This window comes from Zalophus californianus, chromosome 4, assembly GCF_009762305.2.
Source record: "Zalophus californianus isolate mZalCal1 chromosome 4, mZalCal1.pri.v2, whole genome shotgun sequence".
In the NCBI taxonomy this organism is placed as follows: domain Eukaryota; kingdom Metazoa; phylum Chordata; class Mammalia; order Carnivora; family Otariidae; genus Zalophus; species Zalophus californianus.
In genome coordinates, this window is record NC_045598.1 from 91,724,983 (window position 1) to 91,751,142 (window position 26,160).

The window sequence follows — 26,160 nt, forward strand, 5'->3', positions numbered from 1 at the left end:
TCTTTACATAGGCAAGAGCACATGTAGAGTCAGATCTGGCTGGAGTTTTGTGTGTCTCTTTTCCACACAATCCCACTGGTGTACAAGTCCAAACATGTCATTCATTATACTGACCAAGAAGTTCTGATCATCTTGTGTACTCAGAATATCAGCAGTTCAATAAGAACTGAAGTTCAACATTCCAAACAATGAAAATTTTCTTTGAAGAGATTGGAAAGTCCAGGGTAAGTTTAAGATGGTCTCTACCAATGCTCAAGACTCTCTATCCCTTTAGGATTTAGATAATAGGAAGCTCCTATATTAAGTTATACTCATCCATTTTCATGACTAGATATCATCTTTATCTTCCAAGTAGAGCAATAAGATGCCTTAAGAAGTTACCCTAGGCTTTAGGAAGTCCCCTCACTTAACATTCTAAAATCCTCCCTTCTCTTTAAGGAACATTAAACAAAATATCACAACCCCCTCCTCTGCAATCTCATAGCAACTTAACAGAAAATGATCTCAGGGCTGTGAGATCAAGCCCCACGTTGGGCTCTGTGCTGGGTGTGGAGCTTGCTTAGGATTCTCTCTCCCTTTCCCTCCGCCTCTCCCCATCCTTCCCTCTCTAAAAAAAATTAAAAAATAAAGGGACTTGAACATTAAACATACATACACATACACACACACACACACACACACACACACACACACACACACACACAATCTCACACTTGTGAATATTTTCTAATTTTTATGAGCAAATAATTACCGTTCAGGGGATTCTTCGTAAATACTGTGACATTCTGTATTCTCAAGCATGAGACTTCTACTGAGGTTTTGCACACCTGGATAATGGAAGTTAGCAAAGGAGTGTGACATTGGGGAAGTTTTGTTTCCAAGGTCTGAGATTCTCTTATCATGACTGGTAAGTCCACAAGTGAGGCCATCTAAAGCAGGATTCAGAGATCGGGTCATATAGGCATCAGCTGATTGAGGCCTTCTCATTGGAGATGATGGATAGGGAGAAAGTTTGCTGATAAGAGGAGTCAAAAGATCAGCATATGCAGCTTTTGTAGGTTTCAGAAGTTTGTCAACATGAATATTAAGCATTTTCTGTTCAAAAGCACAAGAGAAGACAGAAGATGGGAGATTCTGAAGCCATGATAATAAACTCAGATCCAAGTCATCACAACCATTACCACACAAAAGGTCAATGCCAAGAAGTACTTCACTTTCTGTAATTTCTTCTCCAGTTGCTTTACTTTGACAAAATTCTACACAGCATTCATAAAGTAGACCCTTCATTACAAGCTGAAATAAACGATTGTTACTTGCTTTAAAACCTGCCTCACTTAGCTTCCTATCAGCAGGGATGAATTCTGCAACCATGACACAAGCCTCTTCAAAACAGTGAACTCGTGCAGTGCTGGGATTCCAGTCCTTAAATTCAGCATGATTGGTCAGACGAGGCAAAGTCAAAAGCAAACAGAGCTTGCTATAATCATCTTTAGAAGGACAGTACTCTTCTAGGGCATGCAAACATTGCACAGCTTCTTGCATGGTAAATTCCAGCTGTAAGAAAAATTTAAGTGATCACTATAAAGAGAGATGCTGTGAGATAAAAAACAAGAGTATTTTATTCAAATACAAAGATATTTTACAAACTTTCATAAACTATTCAACTGCAAAAGGATAAACTCTAGTGTCACAGAATACTCACATAACTTGCAAGATATTTAATAACAACTCTCAAGAATCAAAATGTTTTTCACTACTGAAATAAAAATATTAAATAATTTGGTTAATTAGCGACTTAAACTCTTCCTATAAAAATAGTATTCTAGTTCAGGCTTCAGACTATCATTCTCAAATGCATAATTTTTTTTTAAAGATTTTACTTATTTGACAGAGAGAGACACAGTGAGAGAGGGAACACAAGCAGGGGGAGTGGGAGAGGGAGAAGCAGACTTCCCACAGAGCAGGGAGCCCAATGCAAAGCTCGATCCCAGGACCTGGGGATCACAACCCGAGCCGAGGGCAGACGCTTAACGACTGAACCACCCAGGCGCCCCTCAAATGCATAATTTTTTAAAGTCAAGAATAACTAAGTTCTCTAGAAATGAAAACTGAAGCATGCTAATATTCAATTGTTTATATAACTTGCTATCACTCCAGCTTACCCAAAAAGCAAAAGAGCCATTCTCAAACTTGCCATAAGAGAAATTTGTGTGAAGAAAGCAAATTAAAGGAAAAAAAAGAACATTTACTACAAAAACAGAATGAAGACAGAATAAAGGAAGCTTAGCTGAGAGACAGATTACAATAATTTGTATACTGAATATTTTATTAGAACCATAAGCTTTTAATGATGTAAGGAATCTTAGAGCTTACATATTCACCTTTCTTCATCTTACATATGGAAAAAGTTAGGTAGCAGATTTAACTGAAGTAATGTAGTCGGTTAGTGACAAAGACAAAATAAAAATTAGGTCCTCTGACTTACATTCCAGAGTTCTTTCCACATTTAAACATCATTATTTGGCAAATATTTCTCTATTATACATGAAAGTCCTCATCGTAATATCTTTTGAGTTTATTTCAATGAACACTTACTGGCACTTAATAAGTTTCCTTGGTTTGGATGTAACAACACTATTATTAAAACTTTAAAAATAACTTTCTAACCAAAAAACCCTTCATGGGGCACCTGGGTGGCTCAGTTAAGCGTCTGACTTTGGCTCAGGTCATGATCTCAGGGTCCTGGAATAGAGCTCAGTGAAGACTCTGCTTCTCCCTCTCGCTCTCCCTCTGCCCCTCCCTGTGCTTGTGCTCACTCTCTCTCAAATAAATAAACAAAATCTTCTAAAAAAAAAATAAAGAAATGTTAAAAACAAATCCTTCGTATCATTAAATTTAAATTGTCATAAAGGCATAAAGATTTTATCAAAAACCACCACTGTTGTGCTGAGCACTGGGTATTGTATGTCAGTGATGAATCACTGGATTCTGTACCTGAAACTAATATTACACTGTATGTTAACTAACTGGAATTTAATAAAAACTTGGAGGAAAAAAAGACACCTCTGGATCAAATACTGAAAAAAAAAACAGAAAAAGAAAGTAAACATAATCCACTTCTGTAATAAGGAAAAAGGAACAATGTAGCATCATTTTTAAGTCAAACATCTATTGCAACCTAAATCACCTTAAACAAGAGAAGAGCACATATCCGCCAGCCATTCATTTATCATCTTTGTCTAAATCTTGGAAGCATTACAGATTGAAAGCGCTACAGCTGCAAAAGAGTAAATCTTACCCCATCCTACCTCATAAAAACTTTGAAAATTCATGATACTAATCTTTCGTTTTAGTGAATAAAATACTTATGACTGAAACAAGACTATGGCGCAAACCTTCAGGAATAAAAATCTTACATGCTGGGGCTCATCTTCTGCTGACATTGCATTGTTAACACACAAAGCTTCTAAAAACTTCTGCTTCAGGATAATATAACGAAACCTGTGAAAAATAAAATATGAAACATTAAAATTAAAAAGCTGAGTTACAGCAATGTCAAAGATTGAAAATGAAACCCAAGTCCCCAGAGCAACAGAGGCCACATATGTTCAAAAGGACTAATTATTCCTTTAAAATTATATATATATTTTTAAAGGTTTTACTTATTTATTTGACAGAGAGAGAGACAGCAAAAGCAGGGGGAGCAGGAGAAGGAGAGGGAGAAGCAGGCTCCCCACTGAGCAGGGAGCACGCCGTGGAGCTCGATCCCAGGACCCTGGGATCATGACCTGAGCTGAAGACAGACGCCCAACCATCTGAGCCACCCAGGTGCTCCTAAAATAATATTTTTTAAAAAATTAATTTTCCAATGTCTCATAAATCAAATGCACTTAAAGTTACTCTAACTACCTTTGCTTTCAAAAAATTCTTAAAAGCTTATCACACTGAAGCCACAATTAAAATAATTTCAGTAGTAAATACAATTTAATACTCAAAGGATTTCTATTTCCAATCTTAATTCTGAACAAAAATCAAGTTTTATGGAAGATGTCAAATATTATCTAACATGAAATCAAAGTCCTTTACATTCAAAATGCTTTATGTTTTATTATGTTTTGTTTTATTATTTTGTATTTTATTCAAAATATGTCTTTTTTTTCTCTTTGAACACGAGAATGGTCTAATAAAAAGCAGGCTGAAAGAATATAAGAAATGAACAACATTTCTGAAAAGTCATAAAATAACCATAAACTTTGAAATTTTTTTTTTTGTAAGGAGGCTCCAGCATGGAGCCCAACACGAGGCTTGAACTCACAACTCTGAGATCAAGACCTGAGCTGAGATCAGGAGTTGGATGCTTAACCGACTGAGCCACCCAGGCGCCCCTAAACCCTAAAACTTTTTAACAGAGATGTTTCAGGGAGAGGAGTCTACTTGACTTGCCTAAGAATTAAAAAATGTTGGATGCCTTAAGCACCTTAAAGAAAAATTATTTCTAAGGACTGAAAGAAAATAATAATGAACCTCAGTCATTCTTTCAACCACTGTTATGGTAGCAAATTGTGTCCAATAAAACGAAATCCTTGCCTTCAAAAAGAGAGTCATCTAATAAATTGTATGAAATATGTACACTGTTTCGGCAAGGTCTCAAAGGAATGTGAAACCAATTCTATCAGAAGGGGTGGGAAGTATTTATAAGAACTGACTCTTGGAAGATGATCAGGTGTGTGCTATGTAAAGGCAGGAGACAGTGAAAGGAATATTATTCCAGATGAATGAAGAATGTATAAGGCAAACAGTTATCAAATAGCCCCAGTGGTATGAATGGAGGATCAAAAACAATATAAGACTGTACTTCCATTAATGGTGGAATACCTTGTATCTGGCTAGCTTTTCTGCAGATAACAATAATAAACCCTAGGTAAAATTAAAAAAAAATAAGTATTTGAAAGCAATGAAGAACAACAAAAAGCTGGCACAACTAGAGGGAAGTCAATCCTTGGAAAAAAAAGAAACTTTGGGGTGAGATTCAAGGGTGTAAGGTCTTCCAGTCAACACAATGTGAGCTAAAACTCAAGTAGAAAGTTGCAGTTTCACTTTCTTGAAAAGTCAGCAAAAACAGCTGGTACTGCAAGAGTGGCTGAAAAGCAGGGAGACATCCAAAAAAGAAGGAAGTCATAAGGAAAAATACACCAAAATCTATTATAAAACTCAGCCCAAATCTTTGGCTGTCCCTGAAACTGTGAAGATGCAAAGGAGACTCCAAGGAGCCCAGGGAAAGCAACAGATAGAAGCCTAATTAACTGAACAAAGATCTCAGCTGGCATCCACTAAGTGAGCGCATAATCAAGTTAACTACCTCCATGAATAAAAGTCAACACTTCTCAAAGGAAGATAACAGAATCCAGAGTCTCAGCAATGAATCCACGATGTGCAGAATACATTTTAAAAATGACTAGATATATTAAAAAAAATAAAAGTGACTCATAGTTAAGAAAAAGGCAATCAATAGAAGTTGAGCCTAAAATGACCTAGAAGTTGGAATTAGCAAACAAACACTATTAGCAAACAATAGCTACTCTAAATATGTTCAAGGACTTAAAGGGAAATATAGTCACAATGAGTAAACAGATGGAAATATCTCAGCAGAAAAATGATAAAGAAAAGGAAATTCTGAAACTGAAAGGTACAATTATCTGAAATGAAAAATGCATTGCTTATGAGCAGACTGCTAATAGCAGAAAAAGGCATCAGTGAACACTGAAGGCAAATCAGTAGAAATAATCCAGACTGAAGAATATACAGAAAAAAAAAAAAGTTTTAAAAAAAGGAACAGAACCTCAGTCCTGTGGGACAATATTAATCATCTAATACTGTGTAGAGTCCCAGGAGGAAAAGAGAAAAGGGCAGAAAAAATATTTGAAGTAATGGCCAAAAGCTTGCCAAATTTGATGAAAAATATAGACTTACAGATTCAAAAAGTTCAATAAACCCTAAGCAGGAAAAATACAAAGAAACCATACTTGAGCACATCATAATCAAACTGCTGAAAGCCAATGATAAAATCTTGTTGCCAGAGTCAGGAGTTGGAAGGGTGGACATGGACAGGTGAAGTGGGTCCAAAGGTACAAACTTCCAGTTTTAAAGTAAGTCATGGGGATGTAATGTACAGGATGGTGACTACAGTTAATAATACTGTATTGTACATTTTAAAGTTGCTAAGAGAGACATTAAAAATCTTCCTCACAAGAAATAATAAAAGTTTTTGTAAATATATTTACATGTTAACTAGACTTACTGTGATGATCATCTCACAATACATACAAATAACCAATCACTGTATTGTACACCTGAAACTAATATAATGTTATTTATATGTTAAATACATCTCAAAAAAAAACAAGAAAAATCTTGATGGCAGCCAAAAAAAAAAAAAAAAAGAAAGAAACATAAAGAGAATCAGGATACAAATACAGTTAAGTGTTCATCAGAAATAATGGAGGCCAGGAGAAAATGAAATGACATCTTTAAATCTTCATACTATTAAAAAAAAATCTTCATACTATTATGAAGAAACAACTGTTGCAGATATGGTCCTTGTGGCTTTTTGTATAGACACTGTCAAAAAAGGTAGGTTTATATATAAGATTTTCAACCAATTGAAGTACATTCAACTTGTCCTCTAGAAGTGCTCCAACTCAATTGGATTGAGTATACTATTTTCTAGGAAAATTAACAGTCTTCTTTTTAAATTTGTGTTTATTGTTTTGCTAAGCTCCTACCAATGACAAGACATTAAAAAACTTCAGAAATCTTACCTTTTTTTGTCAAATTTTTCCATACATTCTAGAGGCTGAATGAACTGAAGAACTTCATCCCATTGACCATCAAGGATTAGCTGCCTACATAAAGAAAAGAACCCATGCATGTTATCAAATTTGGGTTACACTAATTAAAAGCAGAATAAATATGAGGTGAGGTTAACATTTTACTTGGTTTCTCAACCACTATAATTAAATTTTTCACAACTTACTTGTAACAACATATTCTATATGAGAAGAATTTGTGATCTGCAACCACTTCTCATTCTATGTTCTTTTCACCTATATAAAAACATTGGGCTAAGTCTAAAAGTTCCTTTATTTTCCTATTCATCTTACAGTTTTAAAGCTCTTCTGTATTATTTAGGGGCCAGTGTGTGGGTATGTTCCAGACTCACTAAATCAGTGGTTCTTAATTGGGGCAATTCTGCCCCCAAGACATCTAGTAATGTTTGGAGACATTTTGGGTTGTCACAATTGGGAGGTGCTGCTGGCATCAACTGAGTATAGGTGAGAGATGCTGCTAAACATCCTATAATGCACAGGACAACCTGCACACCCCAAAGGACAAAGAATTATCTGGCCCAAAATGTTACTAGTGCTGAGGTTGAGAAATCCTGCTCTAAACTGTGATTTCTACATCTCTGAGGCATTTGACACTAAAATTTACACTCTGAAAATAAAAACAGCAAGGAATGAGGACAGATTTCATCCTACTTTAGTGGTCTATGAGAACTTCCAAAAGTTTTAAGGCATTCTTATTGCTGCTCTTTTATAATATCAATTTCCCTACTTTTGGCTTTTAGAACAGTAAAATTTTAAAAGGGATGGACAGGAGGATCTATATTGGATTGCCAACTTTTGAGTCTGCAAATAAGGAATATTAATAAAAAGCAATCATTTTATAAAGAGGTATTTTAATATTTAAAAAGTAGGAAGGACAAATTTCAAAGGTCAGTCCTTTAAGATGAATACATTTAGTTTAAAAACTTACTCTTCTACAATTCTTTGCATTTCAGACCAGTAAAACTTCATCAGAAACCCAAGAGGTTCGAGGGGGGATATTTGAGAGCCACTGCTAAATTGCAGGAGTAGCAATGCTTGAAAGAGGGCCAAAAGAATATGGCCTCGGTACTGGTTCCTGACGATTATCCACTGACTAAGCTCCCCAGGGCCAAATGACATTCGTAACACTAAATACAGGGAAGTTCAAGGAGTTTAAATAAATTCTCTTATTAAAGCTTTTTTTTTTTAAGTTCCTTTTTCATGACTTGGGAATGCTTCATCTTTTAAGGCTTTCCAAGTCACAAAATGCCACATGTCCAAGAATCTGTACTCTTTGTCAAGGATATTCAGTATCACATAAGCAGAGAGCACATTTCTGTCTGGAAATTTGGGTTTTTCTTTTTCCATCTAATTCAAGTTAGGATATATTTAGCTTCCCATTTTGGCAAATATGTCAATTCCCTTTTGCTCTGCAATTCCAAGAATCTTGTTCTAAGGAAATAATCCAAGATATAGAAAAAGCCATTTGTATAAAAGATCTCAACAGAGCATTTATTTAAGATAAACTGGAAATAATTTGTCTAAAAATAGGGGACCCATAAGGAAATTAATTAAACTGAAAATTTTATAGTATAAATTTGTAATAACACAGAGAATTCTTATGATGTTAATGAATAAAAAAGGATACTAAATTATAAATGCAATAGAATTGCTGGGGTTTTTTAAAATATGTACAGAAAATTATTAGTATGAAGTGTGTCTGGGTGGTAGGTGATTTTTCTTCCTTATTTTTGCATATTTTCTGTAATGAATAGGTTTATATTCATTTCTATGGCAAAAAAAAAATGGTACTGCAGAAATATTTTATCTTTCCGGAGTCCCCGATTTCTTACTCAAGTATTTTTTGTGATGACACCACAACCACAATGCAGTTGTGACTCTGGTTTGTTTTTTTTTAATGGACCTCTGGATCTTACTACTGAAAACATTCTATAGAGAACATTATTTTGTAAATGTTCCATTATAAAAACAAGCATTATTTTTGAAAATTATACTCATAGGGGCGCCTGGGTGGCTCAGCTGATTGGGTGTCTGCCTTTGGCTCGTAATCCTAGGACCCAGGTCGTGATCCCTGGGTCCTAGGATCGAGTCCCACATGGGGCTCCCTGCTCAACGGGGAGCCTGCTTCTCCCTCTCCTCCCCATTGTCCTCTCTTGCTATCTCTGTCGTTATCCCTCAAGTAAATAAAATCTTTAAAAAAAATGAATTAAAAAAATTATACTTATATAGCCTTCTCATGATTATAAATATATCCTTATAATGCACATATTACCTTATTAATACTTAACACTTCTTTGAAAGAGCTACAAACTTCATAATACTAATGAAATCATACCTCAGAAAAAGCATATCATCTGAAAACAGGCCATTTATGACTCCACTTTCCTTTTCAAGGGCCAACATACTAATGTGAAGCTTCTTTGAATTCAAGAAGTCTAATATTAGCTTAATGATTTCAACCTCTTTTACATTCACTGTTTCTTCAGCCGTCATGTTGATAGCCTAAATATTAAACAGAACAAAAACAAAAATTAGTCCTACTGTTTTATTTTTAAGTGTTATTAACTGTCTGGAAACTACACATTAGAGATTTCATGGAAATATTTAGTACAGGTATTTTGAAGTGAAATTAGTTTAATATTTTTCAAAATCAGTCATTTTTTAAGGTGTAATAAAGGTTATAGCTATAATTTTTTAAGTCATTATCTTTGAGAGATACACAATGGAATAACACAGATTAAATGATACAAAGTCTATGATTTGCTTCATAATAATACAAGAGGGGACTGGAAGGAGGTAAAGAGGAAATAAGAATAATCATGACTATTGAAGTGGGGTAATGGGTAAATAAAAGTACATTTATATTTGCTATGGTTTGAACATTTGTGTCCTCCCAAAATTAAACTGTTGAAATCCTAATCTCCAAATTGATGTTATTAGGATGTGGAACCTTTGGGAGGTGATTAGATCATGAGGGCTCTGCCTTGGTGGGATTAGTGTCCTTCAAGAAGTCCCAGAAAGCTAGCTCAACCCTTCCACCTTGTAAAGATGCAATGAGAAGACAGCAGTCTGCAACCAGAGAGAGAGAGACCTCATCAGAACCTGACCATGCTAATACTGATCTTAGATTTCCAGCTTCCAAAGCTGTGAGCAATAAATTTCTGCTATTTATAAGCCACCCGGTCTATGGTATTCTGTTCCAGCAACCAAAACGGACTGAGACAGTATTATTCTGTCTATTCTTACACATTTTTAAAATTTGCCATAATAAAGAATATTTTAAAAAGTCACAAATAACCAAACCATGTTTAGCTAGGTTCTAAATACCTTGCTCTAAGTATACACTCATTCAATAAGCACTTACTGCTTTTTCTCTGTGATAGGCACTGTTCTATACTTAGGAGACACTGGCCTTGTCCTTAAGAAGCTTATAGTCTAGCAGCAACGTGTAAAATGTTAAACCTTGTACTTTGGAGCCAAACAAAGTAAGGCTGGTTAAAAAGTGCAACTTTAAATCATATTGGTACTATCAACCTAAACATGAAACAAAGATATTTCAACTCTCTACAATCTCTTCTAACTTTTACCTCTAAGTGTACAGTGATACAACTAAGCACAGAGGTTATGAATTCATAAAGATTTAGAACTAGAAGGAATCCTGAAGATCATTTCACAGATGAGGCCACACAAGTTAAAGGGCCTAAATTGTAATTTCAAATGCCAAGGCTCAGAGCAATACAAAAGACTACCATGCTAACGGGATTAGCTACAAAAACACATCATCGGATCAGACTATGAGCATATCTTTCTCACAAGACCAACTAACTTTAATGAAGCTCACAGAAACAAACACATACATGTATGCAAACATGTTGTTTCCAATTTGTTTATTATTTTGTCAATCAACTTCTTCATAATGAGAAGTGTAAATGTCTAGCATACTAGAATGCTCCTATCAGATGAGTACATTTTCTTTCCTAGGTAGAGAAGGTGGTAGGGTAAACAAGGGACAGAACATGGGGAGATAATTATATGATTCAAATATTTAATGACATCAGACTAAGCTAATCTGCATCCATCTCTAACAATAAGGATATGCCTGCCTCAAGAAACAAATCACCAATTTCTCTCTCAACAGGGCAGCTACTGCTGCCCTATTCCGCATGCTTTGGGTTTCTCTTTGCTTTCTTCTGAGCTGACCATCCTCCTGTTCATAGACTTTGTTCAAAAGAGGATACACTAAAATTAATGATATTTCTACTAAATTCTAATTACATTTCAGAACTGCCTCCCTGAGATTACACCTAAAGCACAATGATGAGTGATTTCAGAATTTCTTAATTCTTCATGTAATTTTTACTAGCAAAAGAATGGCTTTAACTAATTATCAGAAAAATAACTGCCCCCTGCAAGTTCTTAGAGGGCACTTCACTTATATCACTATGTACCAACCATACAACCTAGTGCAGAACCGAGATGCAATTTTCTAATGTTGTTCAATATACCCAATGATCCTGAACATTTTATAGGCCTCCATTTATTAAATATTCAGTCTAAATATGGAGTAACTCTGGAGTTACTATGAATCTATGGCAATAGCCCCACTTTAAATCATAACTACAAGTTTAATGCTGCCATCATTTCTGATTATTAAAGCCTAAGAGAAGAAATACATTCTTATAAATACCTATTTTACACTGACTTTACATTTAAATTTTGAATAGATACAGAAAATGTATCCTAATTAACGCAGAATTGGTCAGGGATTTTAAAAGACAAGCTTTAATTCTAGACTGTGAAATTCCTAATAGAAAAATATAGTATTTTTTTTAAAGATTTTATTTATTTATTCATGAGAGACAGACAGAGAGAGAGAGAGAGAGAAGCAGAGGGAGAAGCCAGCTCCCAAGGAGCAGGGAGCCCGACGCGGGACTCGATCCCAGGACTCCGGGATCATGACCTGAGCCGAAGGCAGATGCTTAACCATCTGAGCCACCCAGGCGCCCCGAAAAATATAGTATTTTGAGGTGCCTGGGTGGCTCAGTCATTAAGCATCTCCCTTCCAGCTCAGGTCACGATCCCAGGTTCCTCGGATTGAGCCCCGCATTGGGCTCCCTGTTTCTCCCTCTCCCACTCCCCCTGCTTGTGTTCCCTCTCTTGCTGTGTCTCTGTCAAATAAATAAAATCTTTATAAACAAAATAGTATTTTAACCACCCAACCCAGAATTTTAATTCTTATAAAATTCACTGTTGTTAGATATAAAACAAAACACAGGTAAAGAGGCACCAGGGTGGCTCAGCCAGGTAAGTGGCTGCCTTCAGCTCAGGTCATGATCTCAGAGTCCTAGGATCCTGGGATCCAGACCCATGTCAGCGGTGCACCTCTCAGCAGTGAGTCTGCTGGTCCCTGACCCTCTGCCCTTCCCCGACTCGCGCTCTCTCTCAAATAAAATCTTTAAAAAACAAACTAAAACAAACATAGGTATATGCTTGATGACTGTATCTTATTCTTTTCTGACCACCCTGTGTTACTGAAACATTTGTAGAGGCTCCCAAAATCCTAGCTATATAATTTAAAAATTAAGTACATTATAAATATGTATAAATTATTATACATGTATATATACATATATATATAATTTATATATGTATAAATTAAGTACATTATAAATTTTTTAAAGATAACATATAAAAACAGAATTCATATACGTCTTTAATCTCAAACTATTAATCCCCACAAAGCTAGCATTTTTCTCTAATTCAGAAGAGTAGAATTCAATAATAAATGCTTCATGGGACACCTGGGTGGCTCAGTTAGTTAAGCGTCTGCCTTCAGCTCAGGTCATGATCCCAGAGTCCTGGGATTGAGTCCCGCATCAGGGCTCCTTGCTTGGCAGGAAGCCTGCTTATCCCTCTGCCTACCACTCCCCCTGCTTGTGCTCTCTCTCTCTCTGAGAAATAAATAAAAATCTAAAAAATAATAATAAATGCTTCATCCCCCATCCTCAGAGGAGATATAAAACAGAGTTAACTAGCTTAGAAACAACTAAAATTATCTTTTAAAATGAGATGCACAGTATGTTAAGAGTTCAATGTTAGTTGAATTAACTTAAGATGCAAAAATTAACGAAATGTCTCTAAAAAGGCACAGAGTAAATTATTTTCTTTCCTACTATTCTAAAAGCCATTCAAAAGGATAGAGGGGTGCCTGGGTAGCTCAGTGGATTGAGGGTCCAACTCTTGGTTTTGGTTTTGGCTCAGGTCCTGATCTCATGGGATTCCCTGCTCAGCAGGGAGTCTGCTTCTCCCTCTCCCTCTGCCCCTCCCCCCCTCAAATAAATAAATAAAATCTTAAAAAAATAACAGAAAAAAAAAGTTAAGAAAGAAAGAAAGAAAAGGATAAAGCTCTAGCCCTTTATTTAGCCAAAGTCAGCTCTGACAATATCTTAGGTAGACATACCACCCCATGGTACATGTGAACAATTACTCACAAAGCAGAATTTATGTAGGGCCAACAATAAAGTGTATTCTACTGAAAACAGAAAACAAAACGAAAAAAAGAAAAAACCAAAAGGTTTCAGTATTTCCATAATAAATGACAAATTTACATATTTAAAAAAATCACAAAAATATCTCTATGGATTTTCCCTTAAGAAATAAGGTTTTGCTTATATCCAGCTCTGGACTAGGTGAAATAAGGAAATAAGTTTTCTTTAATAATGAGTACATCTGGACACCAGTTGGAAGGTAGTTACAACATAGAAGAATATATTAAGTGGTAAGAAAATACAATTATTTTTTAAAAATCTAAGATTAAAGGTAAAATGTTAAGAAGAAAAAAAAATAATGTTGACAAAAATATATTGACTTCTATATATATTTATATACATGGATATGGAAAAAGTGTCATGAAAAAAGATCAGTGGTAACTTTCTAATCAAATATAAATAGATATGATTTAAATGTCCCTTTGCAATGAGAAACATTTGAAGTGTTCCTTTACTCACTTAGAATACAGATCAGGAAGGAAGAAAAATGCACAAAGCTAAGAATGATTCACAAGTATGAGATTAAAGGAATCAAGGTACAGCCATTATAAATTTTATAGTCAAGAAAAGCGCTTACGAAAGGCTCCATTGATCTCCATCCAACTCCATCCCACACAATAAAAATGACTCTCTTTAATCTTCCAAGTATTACAGAGTGCCTAACAATGAATAACACTGCCTTACCATTCCTGTTTACAAGCAAAAATGCAGATAAGGAAATGAAGTACTATGAAGCCTTTTAATATAATACCAAACTGGGAATAAGACTACTGCACCTTTGGGGTGCCTGGGTGGCTCAGTCGTTAAGCGTCTGCCTTTGGCTCAGGTCATGATCCCAGGGTCCTGGGATCGAGCCCCGCATTGGGCTCCCTGCTCCGCGGGAAGCCTGCTTCTCCCTCTCCCACTCCCCCTGCTTGTGTTCCCTCTCTCGCTGTGTCTCTCTCTGTCAAATAAATAAAATCTTAAAAAAAAAAAAAAAAAGACTACTGCACCTTTTCCTTTAAAAAAATGGAGAAATGGGCGTGCCTGGGTGGCAGTGGGTTGAGCATCTGCCCTTGCTCAGGTCATGATCTCAGGGTCCTGAGATGGAGCCCTGGTAGGTTGGGCTTCCTGCTCAGCGGGGAGTTTGCTTTTCCCTCTCCCTCTGCTCCTCCCCCCCACTCATGCTCTCTCTCTCAAATAAATAAAAATCTTTTAAAAAAATGGAGAAATAAATTTGCTATCTATCTTTTTAATAACATAATAGCATTCTAAAAATTTGTTAACTGTAAATGTCTGGCCTTTGGAATTATAAATGGGATGTTGCAAGTCACTTAATCTCTACAGGCTTCAATTTCTTCATACATAAAACAAGAGGGTTAATTTGGGTAATTTCTATGATTTCCTTTCAGGTTTTATAATTTGCTGTAAGTCACATTTCAATAACAGCAAGTATACATAAATTCTTAGTGGGGAAAAAGTCTAGGATAATTAGAAATCTCTAATTTATAAGGTCAGTTTAATAAGAGGAAAGAAAATAGATTTGTTTTAAATCATATAAGCAAACAAAAGAAAAGTCCTTCTAACTGCAAAACTCTGTCATGTCTGCTAATTAGCTAAGGTTTGTGACATGGATGTAGCATGTGTCCCTTCTTACTGTTAACAGCTGTTCTTCATTCATCAATTATTCTAATTTACCTTCTGGAACTGTGAATAATTTTGGCCTGAAGAACAAATTATCTTTAAAGCAGGTACAGCTTAATATAGCTATAAAAGGAAAAGAATTCAATTAACATAAACTAAATGTTGTGTATATGCATAAAATATCTTTTGGGAAAAAAAAGACAAAAAATTGACAAAAATGATTGTCTCAAAGGAAAACTGGATAATTAAAATAGGAATGGGAAGAAGACTTTCCAGGATATACCCTTCTATACCTTTTGAATTCTGTACCATGTACAAATATTACCTATTCAAAAAATTTAAAAATAATATGAAATGTAAATAATTAATTTCCCATTGCAAATTACTTGAAAATTCTAATCGCAAGTCACTAGAAGGAATTAGTAATATAATGAATATAATGTATTCATTATATACATAAAGAAGTAATATTTGAGAATGATTTGTAGTTTTTTTTATAACACAAGACCTCTTCTCAGATCTGATTCAAATATTATTTCAATCTTTCTTTATGAGATTAAAGTAATTGTGTTCTTTCCATATTCAAACCCACAAAAACTTTAAAAGCATATTTAATTGCTGAAGAACTAAAAATTTACAAGATAAGCGAAACTATTTTTGACTCAGACTATGTAATTAAGTCCCATAACCCAGGGGTGCCTGGGTGGCTCAGTTGGTTAAGCGTCTGACTTTGGTTCAGGTCATGATCTTAGCGTCCTGGAATGGAGTCCCACATAGGGCTCCGTGCTCAGCAGGGATTCTGCTTCTCCCTCTTACTCTGTCCCTCCCCCTGCCCATGCTCCCTCTCTCTCTCAAATGAATAAAATCTTAAAAAAAAAAAAAAAGTCCCATAACCCAGAAAATGTAAGGGAAAAAAATTGTCAAATTTGGCACTAAAAATGTAAACTATAAACCTTCCGTTTCTAATAGAAGTTGCCATAAACAAGTTAAAAGACACAGGAAAGGGGCGCCTTGGTGGCTCAGTCAGCTAAGCTCTTGGTTTCAGCTCAGGTCTTAGGCTCAGGTCATGGTCTCAGGGTTTTGGGATTGATTCCTTCTGGCAGGCTCCACATGCAGTAGGGAGTCTGCTTGAGGTTCTCTCTCTCCCTCTGCCCCCTGCCTCAAGTAAATAAATAAATCTTAAAAAAAAAAAAAAGACAAAGGACAAAATAAACATAATACACATAAACAGTTAAATGATTACCACTGAGAACATATAAATAGCATCTTCAAATCAATACCCCCCAAAATTCCAGTTGAACAATGAGCAAAGACTATAAAGAGACAATTCACAGAACTATAAAAGACCAATAAATTTATGAAAAGATGTTCAATGTCACTAGTGATATTAAAATAAGATACCATTTATGGCCTACTAGTTTTGCAAAAAAGACCTGATATCTAGTGCTGGCAAGAGTGTGAGTAAATGCCCTTTCACATAATGTGTTAAGAATGTAAATTTGGGGGCACCTAGGTGGCTCAGTCAGTTAAGCATCTGCCCTTAGCTGGGGTCATGATCCCGGAGTCCTGAGATCAAGCCCCACATCGGATACCCTGCTCAGGGGGGAGTCTGCTTCTCCCTCTGCCCCTCACCCCCCTCGTGCTGTCTCTCTCTCAAATAAATGAAATCTAAAAAAAAAAAAAAAGGATGTTAATTGGGACCAACTGTTTGAAAGAGAATCTGACAGCATGAAATTTTTATCTATGAAAATTTTAAATATTTATACTGACTTACCAATTCTAATTCTACTTCTAGAAACCTATCCTTAAAAAGTACTTGCAAATATACACAAAGGTACACATAAAATGATGTTCCTTAAGATCTGCTTGTAATAGAGAAAAATTAGAAATGAACTGAGCTCTCATCAAGAGAATTGTTAAATTATGGTAAATTCATTAATATAGAATATGAATAGATCCTCGCAATACAAAGGCACTTCACAGAATATAGCTACCAATAAATATCTGCTGAATGGATAAATATAAATAGGTCCACTTAATTTTTTTTAAAGGGAAGATATGATATGCGTGTCTAGATAAATAACAAAGAAAGGTCTAGTGGGATACATATCTAACTGTTAAGAATGGTTACCCCTGAAGATAAGGAATTGGATGCAAGGCATAAAACTAGGAAGAGAAGGGGGTTGAAGGGAGACTGCTTTACTGTTTATCATTTGTATTATCAGAAATGGTTTACAAACATTCACATATTACTTGTACGTTTATACACATATTTCTTGTATGAATACAATTTTTTAATTTTAAAAATAAAAAAACTGAAAAATTACAGGATTAGATCTGAAAGGTTCTCTTCTATATCAACGTACCAACTAGAATAGAATCCCAAAGATAAGATTACCTGCTATGTTTACAATGCAAAAACTATTGGGTACTATTCTAAGATCTTTACTTGTATTGTTTAAGTGATCCTTATAGCAATCTTATGAGATAGGCAGTTTCATTCCTATTTTACAGATGAAGACACTTGGTTTTTTAAGTTTAAGAAATTAACCCAGTATCTGGGGCGCCTGAGGGCTGAGTCAGAAGAGCATGCAACCCTTGATCTCAGGGTTGTGAGTTCAAGTCCCACATCTACATTGGGTGTAGAGATTAAATAAACTAAAAAAATTAACCCAGTAGTTACATTAAGACTAAACATGTATTTCACAAGCAGCTAAATACTTCTTTCAGAAGTGTGTCAGGACATACATCCTGGTATCAACATCCATGTCGACACCCATCAGGAAATCTTTAAAAAGTACCAGAGGGTGGGACACCTGGGTGGCTCAGTTGCTTAAGCATCTGCCTTCCGCTCAGGTCATGATCCCCCAGATCATGATCCCAGGGGGATTGAAGCCTGTTTCTCCCTCTGCCTGCCTCTCCCCCTGGCTGGTGCTCTCTCTCTCTCTGACAAATAAACAAAATCTGTGAAAAATAAATAAATAAATAAGTAAAAATAAAAAGTACCAGAGGACACCTATTTAACAGGGTAGCAAAACAAAGGGGAGACAATTCATATAGAGAGAATCTTGAGCAGGCTCCATACTCAGCAGGGCTTGATCTCACAACCCTGAGATCATGAGCTGAGCCAAAATCAAGAGTTGAATGCTTAACCGGCTGAACCACCCAGGCACCCCTAAGGCAGTAAGAATTTCAGATTGAAAAACAAAATGTGTAGAGAATTTTTATTCTTAAATAATATACTTATAGCTCACTTGCTTAAAACATGGTTCAGCAGATCTCTTTAAGACCTATCAGACCTCTGCTGTGTTCTCTGGTCTCACACTGAACAGCTTCCAGTCAGAAAATTCAGACTGTGTCACTGATCTCAAGAGAAACCTGGCAGGTAAGTATGGACAGACCAAAACAAGTCCATTCTTTAAAACAATTCAAAATGGGAATGCCACTTACTAGTGAGCAACAGTGCCACCACTTGTTATACAACTATTTGACATTAGGCAGAGCTAAGAACTCCAGGTCTTTTAGTCAAAAGCTTTAGGTGTTGGGGCGCCTGGGTGGCTCAGTCGTTAGGCGTCTGCGTTTGGCTCAGGTCATGATTCCAGGCTCCTAGGATCGAGTCCAGCATCGAGCCCCGCCTCGGGCTCCCTGCTCGGCGGGAAGCCTGCTTCTCCCTCTCCCACTCCCCCTGCTTGTGTTCCCTCTCTCGCTGTCTCTGTCAAATTTTTTTTTGTTAAGATTTTATTTATTTATTTGACAGAGAGAGACACAGCGAGAGAGGGAACACAAGCAGGGGGAGTGGGAGAGGGAGAAGCAGGCTTCCCGCCGAGCAGGGAGCCCGAGGCGGGGCTCGATCCCAGGATTCTGGGACCATGACCTGAGCCGAAGGCAGACGCTTTAACGACTGAGCCACCCAGGCGCCCCAAGGATTTTTTTTTTTTAAAGGAAAGGAAGTTGTCAAATGTTACAATGTAGATGAATTGTTTATTTCTTTGAGAGAGAGAGAGAGAGAGAGAGACGCGTGGGGCGGGGGGGGGGGAGGGGACGGGGTGGGGGGGCGGGGTAGGGAGAAGTAGGCTCCCCGACCAGCAGGGAGCCCGATGTGGGGCTCAATCCCAGGATCACGACCTGAGCTGAAGGCATACGTTTAACCGACTGAGCGACCTAGGTGCCCAGAATCAAAGGATTTTTTTAAATATTTTTATTCCTTAAATCATCACAGCAGTTCATGATGAAAATTCAAATGTATATAAGCAGAGTTTCAACCCATAAATATGTAAATAAGAAATGTAGAAAGTCTATAATCTTAATATTTGTAATAAAAATTAATTCTAAACTCTAAGCACAAATTAATGCTATATCAACGGTCAAAGTAAAATACTCATAATTTCATACAATATTCCTTATTTTTGCGTGTGTTTTACTTTATTTATGATAAAAAAGATGTTTTATCTAAGAACACAATTTCACCTTTTATTATATAATGAGACCTACAGTATAGTTTTCTATCACACCTACAACCAAGGTAAAAAAAAAAGTGTGCTTTGTAAAATAGATTAAAAATGTCCTTCATGTTGTTTTATTCCCACACATACTTTATTATTTTCAAAGGCAAAAAGCAGAACTTAAGGTATTTGCACATATTTCAAAAATTGAACTATATAAAAAATGGCTTTAAGTCAGTTGGTCAACATTCAGAAACATACAAGGAAATGCACCAAACCAAGAGTCACAAAAACTTGAAAATGTACCAAAAAAGCCAAAATTATACGAGCATGAACTACTGAATTAAGTGCAATAGAATATATACTATATAATTACCTATTAAAGTTTTCTATCCTTAGCTTTCCCCTTAGCTTTTATATATTTATCACAGAATTGAGTTGGAAGGTACATTAGTCCACTCTCCTATTTAGTACAGAATACCCAAATACTTACCTCTAACAGATGGTCTACCAACCTATTCATAAATGCCCCTTAATGACAGAACAAATTTTATACGCCCCCCACACAAGGCACCTGTGAAAGGCAGTCTCTAAATGGTCCACCAATAAGCCTACTAGCGTTTACAACCTTTTGTACTGACTGGCCCTTGAATATGGGCTGGATTTAGGGACTCACTTCTACACAAAAGCATAGCAAAAGTGTTGAGATGTCACTCAACATGAGTCCTGAGTTTAGGCATGTACCCTTTCTCTCAGACTGCTCACTCTGGGCGAAGCCAGCTGCCATGTCATGAAGCAACCTTGTGGAAAGATCCAAGTGGCCAAGAACCACCCAACTGCCAGCAAGAAATGAAAGCCCTCAGTCCAACAGCCCACAGGAACAGTGGCCCAAGTCATTGAGTTTGGATGGAGATCATCCCCAATTTGTATCTTCAGATGAGATACTTGCTGCAGCTTGACTGCAACCTTAAGAGAGACCTTAAATCAGAGGCACTCAGCAGGGCTGTGCCCAGATTCCTGTCCCTCAGAAACAGTGAGGTAAATATTTGTTGTTTAAGCCACTATGTTTTGGAAAAGGTAATTTATTACACAGCAATAGGTAATACAGGACTCCTATAATTTTTTCACAAGTAGAAAAATTTTTTTCTTTTTTTTTTTTAAAGGGGGGAGGGGCAGGGGGAGAAAGAGAATCTTAAAGCGGCTCCATGCCCACTATAGAGCCCGATGCAGGGCTGGATTTCACAACCCAGAGATCATGATCTGAGCTGAAATCAAGAGTTGGATGCTTAACCCATTGAGCCACCCAGGCACCCCAAAACTTTGCTTTCCTAATACTGAATTGAAATCTACTTTCTTGTGATTTTTATCTAGTTATGTCTTCAGAGTCAGCATGAAACAAGTTTGTTATGTTTAAAACTTTCACACATTTGACTCTGACAATAATCATGTTTATATTCCTATTTGCTTCAACCATTCTTCACACAACTTACAGATCCCCTACTATTCTAGTCCTTCTCCTCTGAACATGTGTTAATCTCCCTCTTAAAACATCCAAAATAGAATACTCCAGGTATGGTCAGGTCCAGTAACTGTATATACTGAAATTAACACTTCCCATGATATGGGCACTATACAATAAACACACCCCAAAACCTAAAGTTGCTTTACATTATCATCTATTCATCAGACACTGTTTTTGCACTTCCCAGAATTTCATTTCTAAAGCTTCTCTTAAAGTTGGAAAGAAAACAAACCCAACTCAATTTCCAGGCTTTCAAAATAACATTTAAAAAAAAAAAGGCTAAACCAAAAATGGACATTAGGGCTCCAATTTTAGTTCAGTTCTATTAAGTTTTCTCAAATAGTATTCCATTTTCTTTTTCAACACATCAACAAAAATCACAAAACATGATACTTAGCCATAGAAATCTGTTCATTTCATAGAAATCATTATTTGAATAAAATATATCAAATAGTATAAAATGTTTATATCCTTTTTCATGTAGAACTGTTTCTCTATAAAATAGGGTGTTGATTTGTAAAACAAGATAAAGGTCCAAGCAGAATGGCAAGCATGTGAATAGGGCTTAATAAATATAAATTTCTTCCCTTCAGAGTTCATACCCATGGTAAAAGCAGTATGTCAAAAGGGGGGCTAATAACATGCTAAGGGAGAGCTACCATGCTGTGGATAAAATATAAAAATTTTCTTTGAAAAAGTTTAAATATATTGTTTTAAAATATTCTAGGTATAATCTTAAAATACTGGGAAGCTTGATTAAATCAATTATGTTGAGGATGCCACATGAAGAGACTCCTACTTGTAGTAATGTTTGTTTCAAGTATTTGTTTAAAAATATTTGAGTATTAGGGCGCTTTGGTGGTTCAGCTGGTTAAGCGTTCAACCCTTGATTTCAGCTCATGATCTCAGGGTTGTGAGATAGAGCTTGGTGCCCAGCGTGGAGCCTGCTTGCGATTCTTTCTCTACCTCTCCTGCTGCCCTCCCCTCCACAAATAAAAACTTAAAAATATGTATTTGAGTATCTACTCTGTGCTAGCACCATGCTGCATCCCAGAGATACAATGGCTGAGTTACTATGGCAAAAGAAAGGTTTATAAGGGAGTGCGTGGCATTTTGTAAGGATAGCTTTTCACCCAAACAGAAACAAACTCAAAACAAAAAGGAAGAAAAATCAGTTGAAATATATAAGCTTTGGCTATTCAATGTAAAGGTCTCAATATTACATGGAAAAAAAAGTATCCTTAGGCATGAGCCAGCACTGCATTTGGAGTCTGAAGACCTGGATTCAAGTCTTCTATATAAAGGTAATATGCATAAAATATAAAGAACACCATAAAAGAATTACAAATAAAATGCCATGGAAATTCAGAGGAATAATGGGTTTGAGGGATTGTTAATATCCTAATATGCAGAATGAGTCTGAGGGATTGTTAATATCCTAACATGCAGAAACAGTAAAGGAAAAGGTACTAACATTTATTGTGCATTTACTATGCCAGGCCCTTTAATACTCCTATACAGTATTTATAAAATTCCTACAACTCTATAATTTCATTTCACAGATGATTACACTAATGCTCAGAGATTTTAGGTACTTGTCTAAGGTCACACACCAAAAAGTGCAGAAGCAAGAAAGGTGTGACAGGGTCTATAGGACTAAAACCCTTTGAACTTTCCGCTATCTGACATTTACAGGGAGGAAAACAAGAGGAGGTAATCAGGATAATGAGTCTAATGTCAAAGTTTTAGAAATTGGAATTCAACTTATTTCCTGTGCTACGTAGTGATTTGCCACTCATTAGCTGAGTGAGTCTAAGGCAATGCTTCTTAAATTTTTCTCTATAAGAGCAGAAAAAACTGAACATGTCCCCAGGAGCCCTTAAGCATGAAATTTCTTTGAAGTCTTTGAATTTTACCTTAGAAATTAGTGTGATTACATTCGCCATGTCATCGTTTGGTGCTCTAATATAAAAACAGTATTTTTTATTCAAGTTTTCAAATGAAATTGATAACCACTCCTTAAGTGAGTGCCATGTTATATGACCACAGATTTCTCTCTTGGCACACTGCAGCTTATCTCTAACAGTACAAATACTATTTGAAAAGCATAGATAAAAGGGGATAAACTATTTGATTATTCAAGAAGCAATAATCCACACTGAGGATTTTTTTTTAAGATTTTATTTATTTATTTGACAGAGAAAGAGAGAGCACAAGCGGGGGAGAGGCAGAGGTTGAGAAGCAGACTCCCCGCTGAGCAGGGAGCCAGATGGGATGGGATGCAGGGCTCGATCCCAGGACCCTGAGGTCATGACATGAGTGGAAGGAAGGCAGCCGCTTGACCGACTGAGCCACCCAGGCACCCCCACACTGAGGATTTCTTAATGCCAAATGAAACTCAAGTCGGAGTATCCATAGCCTTTTCTAAATTTGAGAACATCTTACTGAAAGCAGGAAAGCAATCCTTGCACACATATGGAAGGAAACACCCTTTTTTCATGTCACCACGATAATAAAGAACTTCCATCATTAGGATGCACCTTAATAGTTCTGTGAGCCCTGTAAGGCCATTCTAAGAAATAAGGTCCTGGACCTCAAAATGCTAAGTAGATCATGCAGAGGATTTTAATTATCCTTGCCAATGCTCCACTCTATTAAAAGGTAATAAACAGATGCCTTAAATTTTTTCCAAAGTGCTTTCAAATAGATTATTTTGTTTAACTTAAGAGCCCATTCCAGACTAAAATAATAGTAGGTATTATTACCATTTTACAGATTAGATATTAGACTCAACAGTAGGATAAGTAGTAATGTAATCAATAGCAAAGTATATTGTAATCAATAGCAAAATGAAACTTAAATCCAGGCAATCTGATTTCCAGCTTACTGATCTACTAAGGAAAACTGCATCTTTTCATACTGATTTTGAAGTGTTTCTCAAACTGCAGTGTATGTATATATATAACAACCATATCACATGCTGTCCAGTAACTGATAAACTCAAATTCACAAACAGAAAAAGAGGCTGAACACAATTGTGTAACTATCCTAAGTTAGGATAACAGTTATGATATATTCTCTTATGATATATTCCTAATACTGGCTTTAAAAGAGAGAGAAAAGAATTGGGAAGTTGGAGGGAGAGATAAACATGTTAAAATCCCTTCACAAAAAATTACGTATTTATAATGACATCAAGTTCGAGTGTTGTTTTTTTTTTTTACCTGACAATATACAGTTAATGGTTTAAGTGCTTGTCGTTTCCCTCACTGTATAATTTTTCTTTCCCGTGTGGAAGCAATCTACTCCCTAAAACCTAAGGTAAAATTGTTCATTACATCTTCCTCCTAAATAAGACCTCTAGAATATGCCATATAAAGGAAAATGGGTTCTTAGGCGTTTCTCCTTGCTAGTAAAAATTCAATGTTAACTCATGCCAATACTGGAGACAAAAAAAATAAAATTCTACATGGATTTACTGTGAAAAAAAGATTTGTAGCATATTTAAAGCCTACGTGTTAATTTCTGTGCCATTAACTTCTTGATGCATTCTATGAAGTCTACAACAAAGGGAGGGAAATAAGTGTTAGATCACAACCTATGAATCTGGGTGGAACAAAGACCTCTCCTTTCATTATGCAGAGAACCAAGTTGCCAAAAACGCTCCGCTCAGATACCGTGCGTGGTTACTGACTGCACGTCTGGGTATAGAGAAGAAAAAAAATCAAATGCTGGTCAAATGCTGCCCCTGCCTACTCGCCCCTTTTGCCCAAGGCCATGCCCCAGGGCTTGAGCCCCAATCTCTTTCTCCCCAATACACCGGACCGGCTGATCCCTATGAGTTCTACAGCCTCCCGCGTCTTCTACGCAGGCGCTCCCCCGCCCCAGCAAAGCCCGGTTCCAAACCCAGTCGCTACCCCTCTCCCTGCCCCCGCCCAGACCCCCAAAGGCTGCTCCCACAGACCACTGACGTAAGATAAGGCCAAGCCGGCCCCGCGGAGCTGCCCCACGCCGCGGCTCGGCTCTCAGCCCCGAAGCTTCCTCCCCTCCTCCCGGCCAAGGCGTGCCCAGACAGGGACGCGAGCTCGCCCCTCAGTTCTCGCACGGGCTCGGCAGCGCGGCGAGGAAGGAAGAATCCGCGCGGCCAGCCCCCCACCCGCCTCTCAGCAGGAGCGAGGTGGACACCAACCCTGTGCTCGCTCCCCGCTCGGGGGCCGACAAGCGCCAGGGCGAGGGGCGTCGCTCTGCCCCAGAGCCCGGCTGGCAGACAGGGGAAGGTGTGGTTCAGGAGCGGCGGCCTCCGAACAGGGGCGGGCAGGCAGTTCCCAGGTCCTCATCCGGCCGCGCCGGGGCCTCACCCACGACCCCGGTCCCCACCCAGGCGGCACCGAAGCCTGCCCGAGACCCTTCTCCCGGGCCGCAAACGCCGCCCGAGGGGCCAAGAGCTGCCTGGGTCGGAGCCCCGTCAGGTGGTGACAGGTGGCGACCGGTGACCATGGCAACCCGAGGTGCGGCGCGGCCGACCCCGCCTCCGCCTCCCGAAGTCACTCACCTGAAGGTTCCGGGACGAGTCCAGAGAAGCGGCTGAGGAGAAAGCGGCTGAGAGGCCGGCGGACGGGGCCCCGACACGGCCGGCTCCGGGCTGGTGCTGGAGCGCTAGGGCGGAGTTCTGTGTCTGTGCTTGGCGTCGGTCCTCCCTCCTGCCGCCCGCGCGTCAATCCATCAGACCGTCAGTCCGTCCTTCCCCGCGTCTACCCCTCCCGAAGGACCGCTCGGCTCAGCCTGGCCGACTGCGGTTGTCAAGCGGTGCCGGAGCCGAGCTCCAGCCGCGAGCCGCAGCCAATCACCGCGCTTCTCCGAGGCGCCTCAGGACCCCGCCGAGGGGCGACCAGGCAGGTGCCTGAGCCAAAGGGAGAGTTGGCTGGGCGGGCCCAAGCTTCGAGAGGTGGGGACCCGCCTAGATGGACGGGCTCCCGGCCTGCCCTCCAAGGACCGGTTGGACTCGGAGGAAAAGCCGGTCTGGCGATTGGGTAAGGGACCAGCAGCCGGGACGCAACCCGTCGCTGGCCGGTGACCCTGCGTCCCGAAATAGCGCAGAGGGGGCCTCGGAATCGAGAAGTCATCTGCGCATTAGAATC

General features: G+C 38.0%; 1 protein-coding gene across 8 annotated transcripts in view; it reads right to left on the reverse strand.

Annotated features, from left to right (window-relative positions):
• The window catches only part of WDR47 (WD repeat domain 47), a 59,177-nt gene extending 33,355 nt beyond the window's left edge, over positions 1–25,822 (reverse strand). For 2 of the 8 annotated variants that reach the window (XM_027624053.1, XM_027624045.2), the window contains exons 1-5: positions 25,575–25,822; positions 9,223–9,389; positions 6,819–6,902; positions 3,396–3,501; positions 752–1,554 (exon numbers count right to left, since the gene is read on the reverse strand). In XM_027624053.1, the coding sequence (XP_027479854.1) occupies positions 752–1,554; positions 3,396–3,501; positions 6,819–6,902; positions 9,223–9,380 (1,151 nt within the window). In that variant the 5' untranslated portion in view covers positions 9,381–9,389; positions 25,575–25,822. The remainder of the gene's footprint in view (positions 1–751; positions 1,555–3,395; positions 3,502–6,818; positions 6,903–9,222; positions 9,390–25,574) is intronic. The other 6 variants (XM_027624080.1, XM_027624071.1, XM_027624098.1 and 3 more) reach the window with 4 other exon arrangements.
• Between the last annotated feature and the right edge of the window lie 338 nt (positions 25,823–26,160).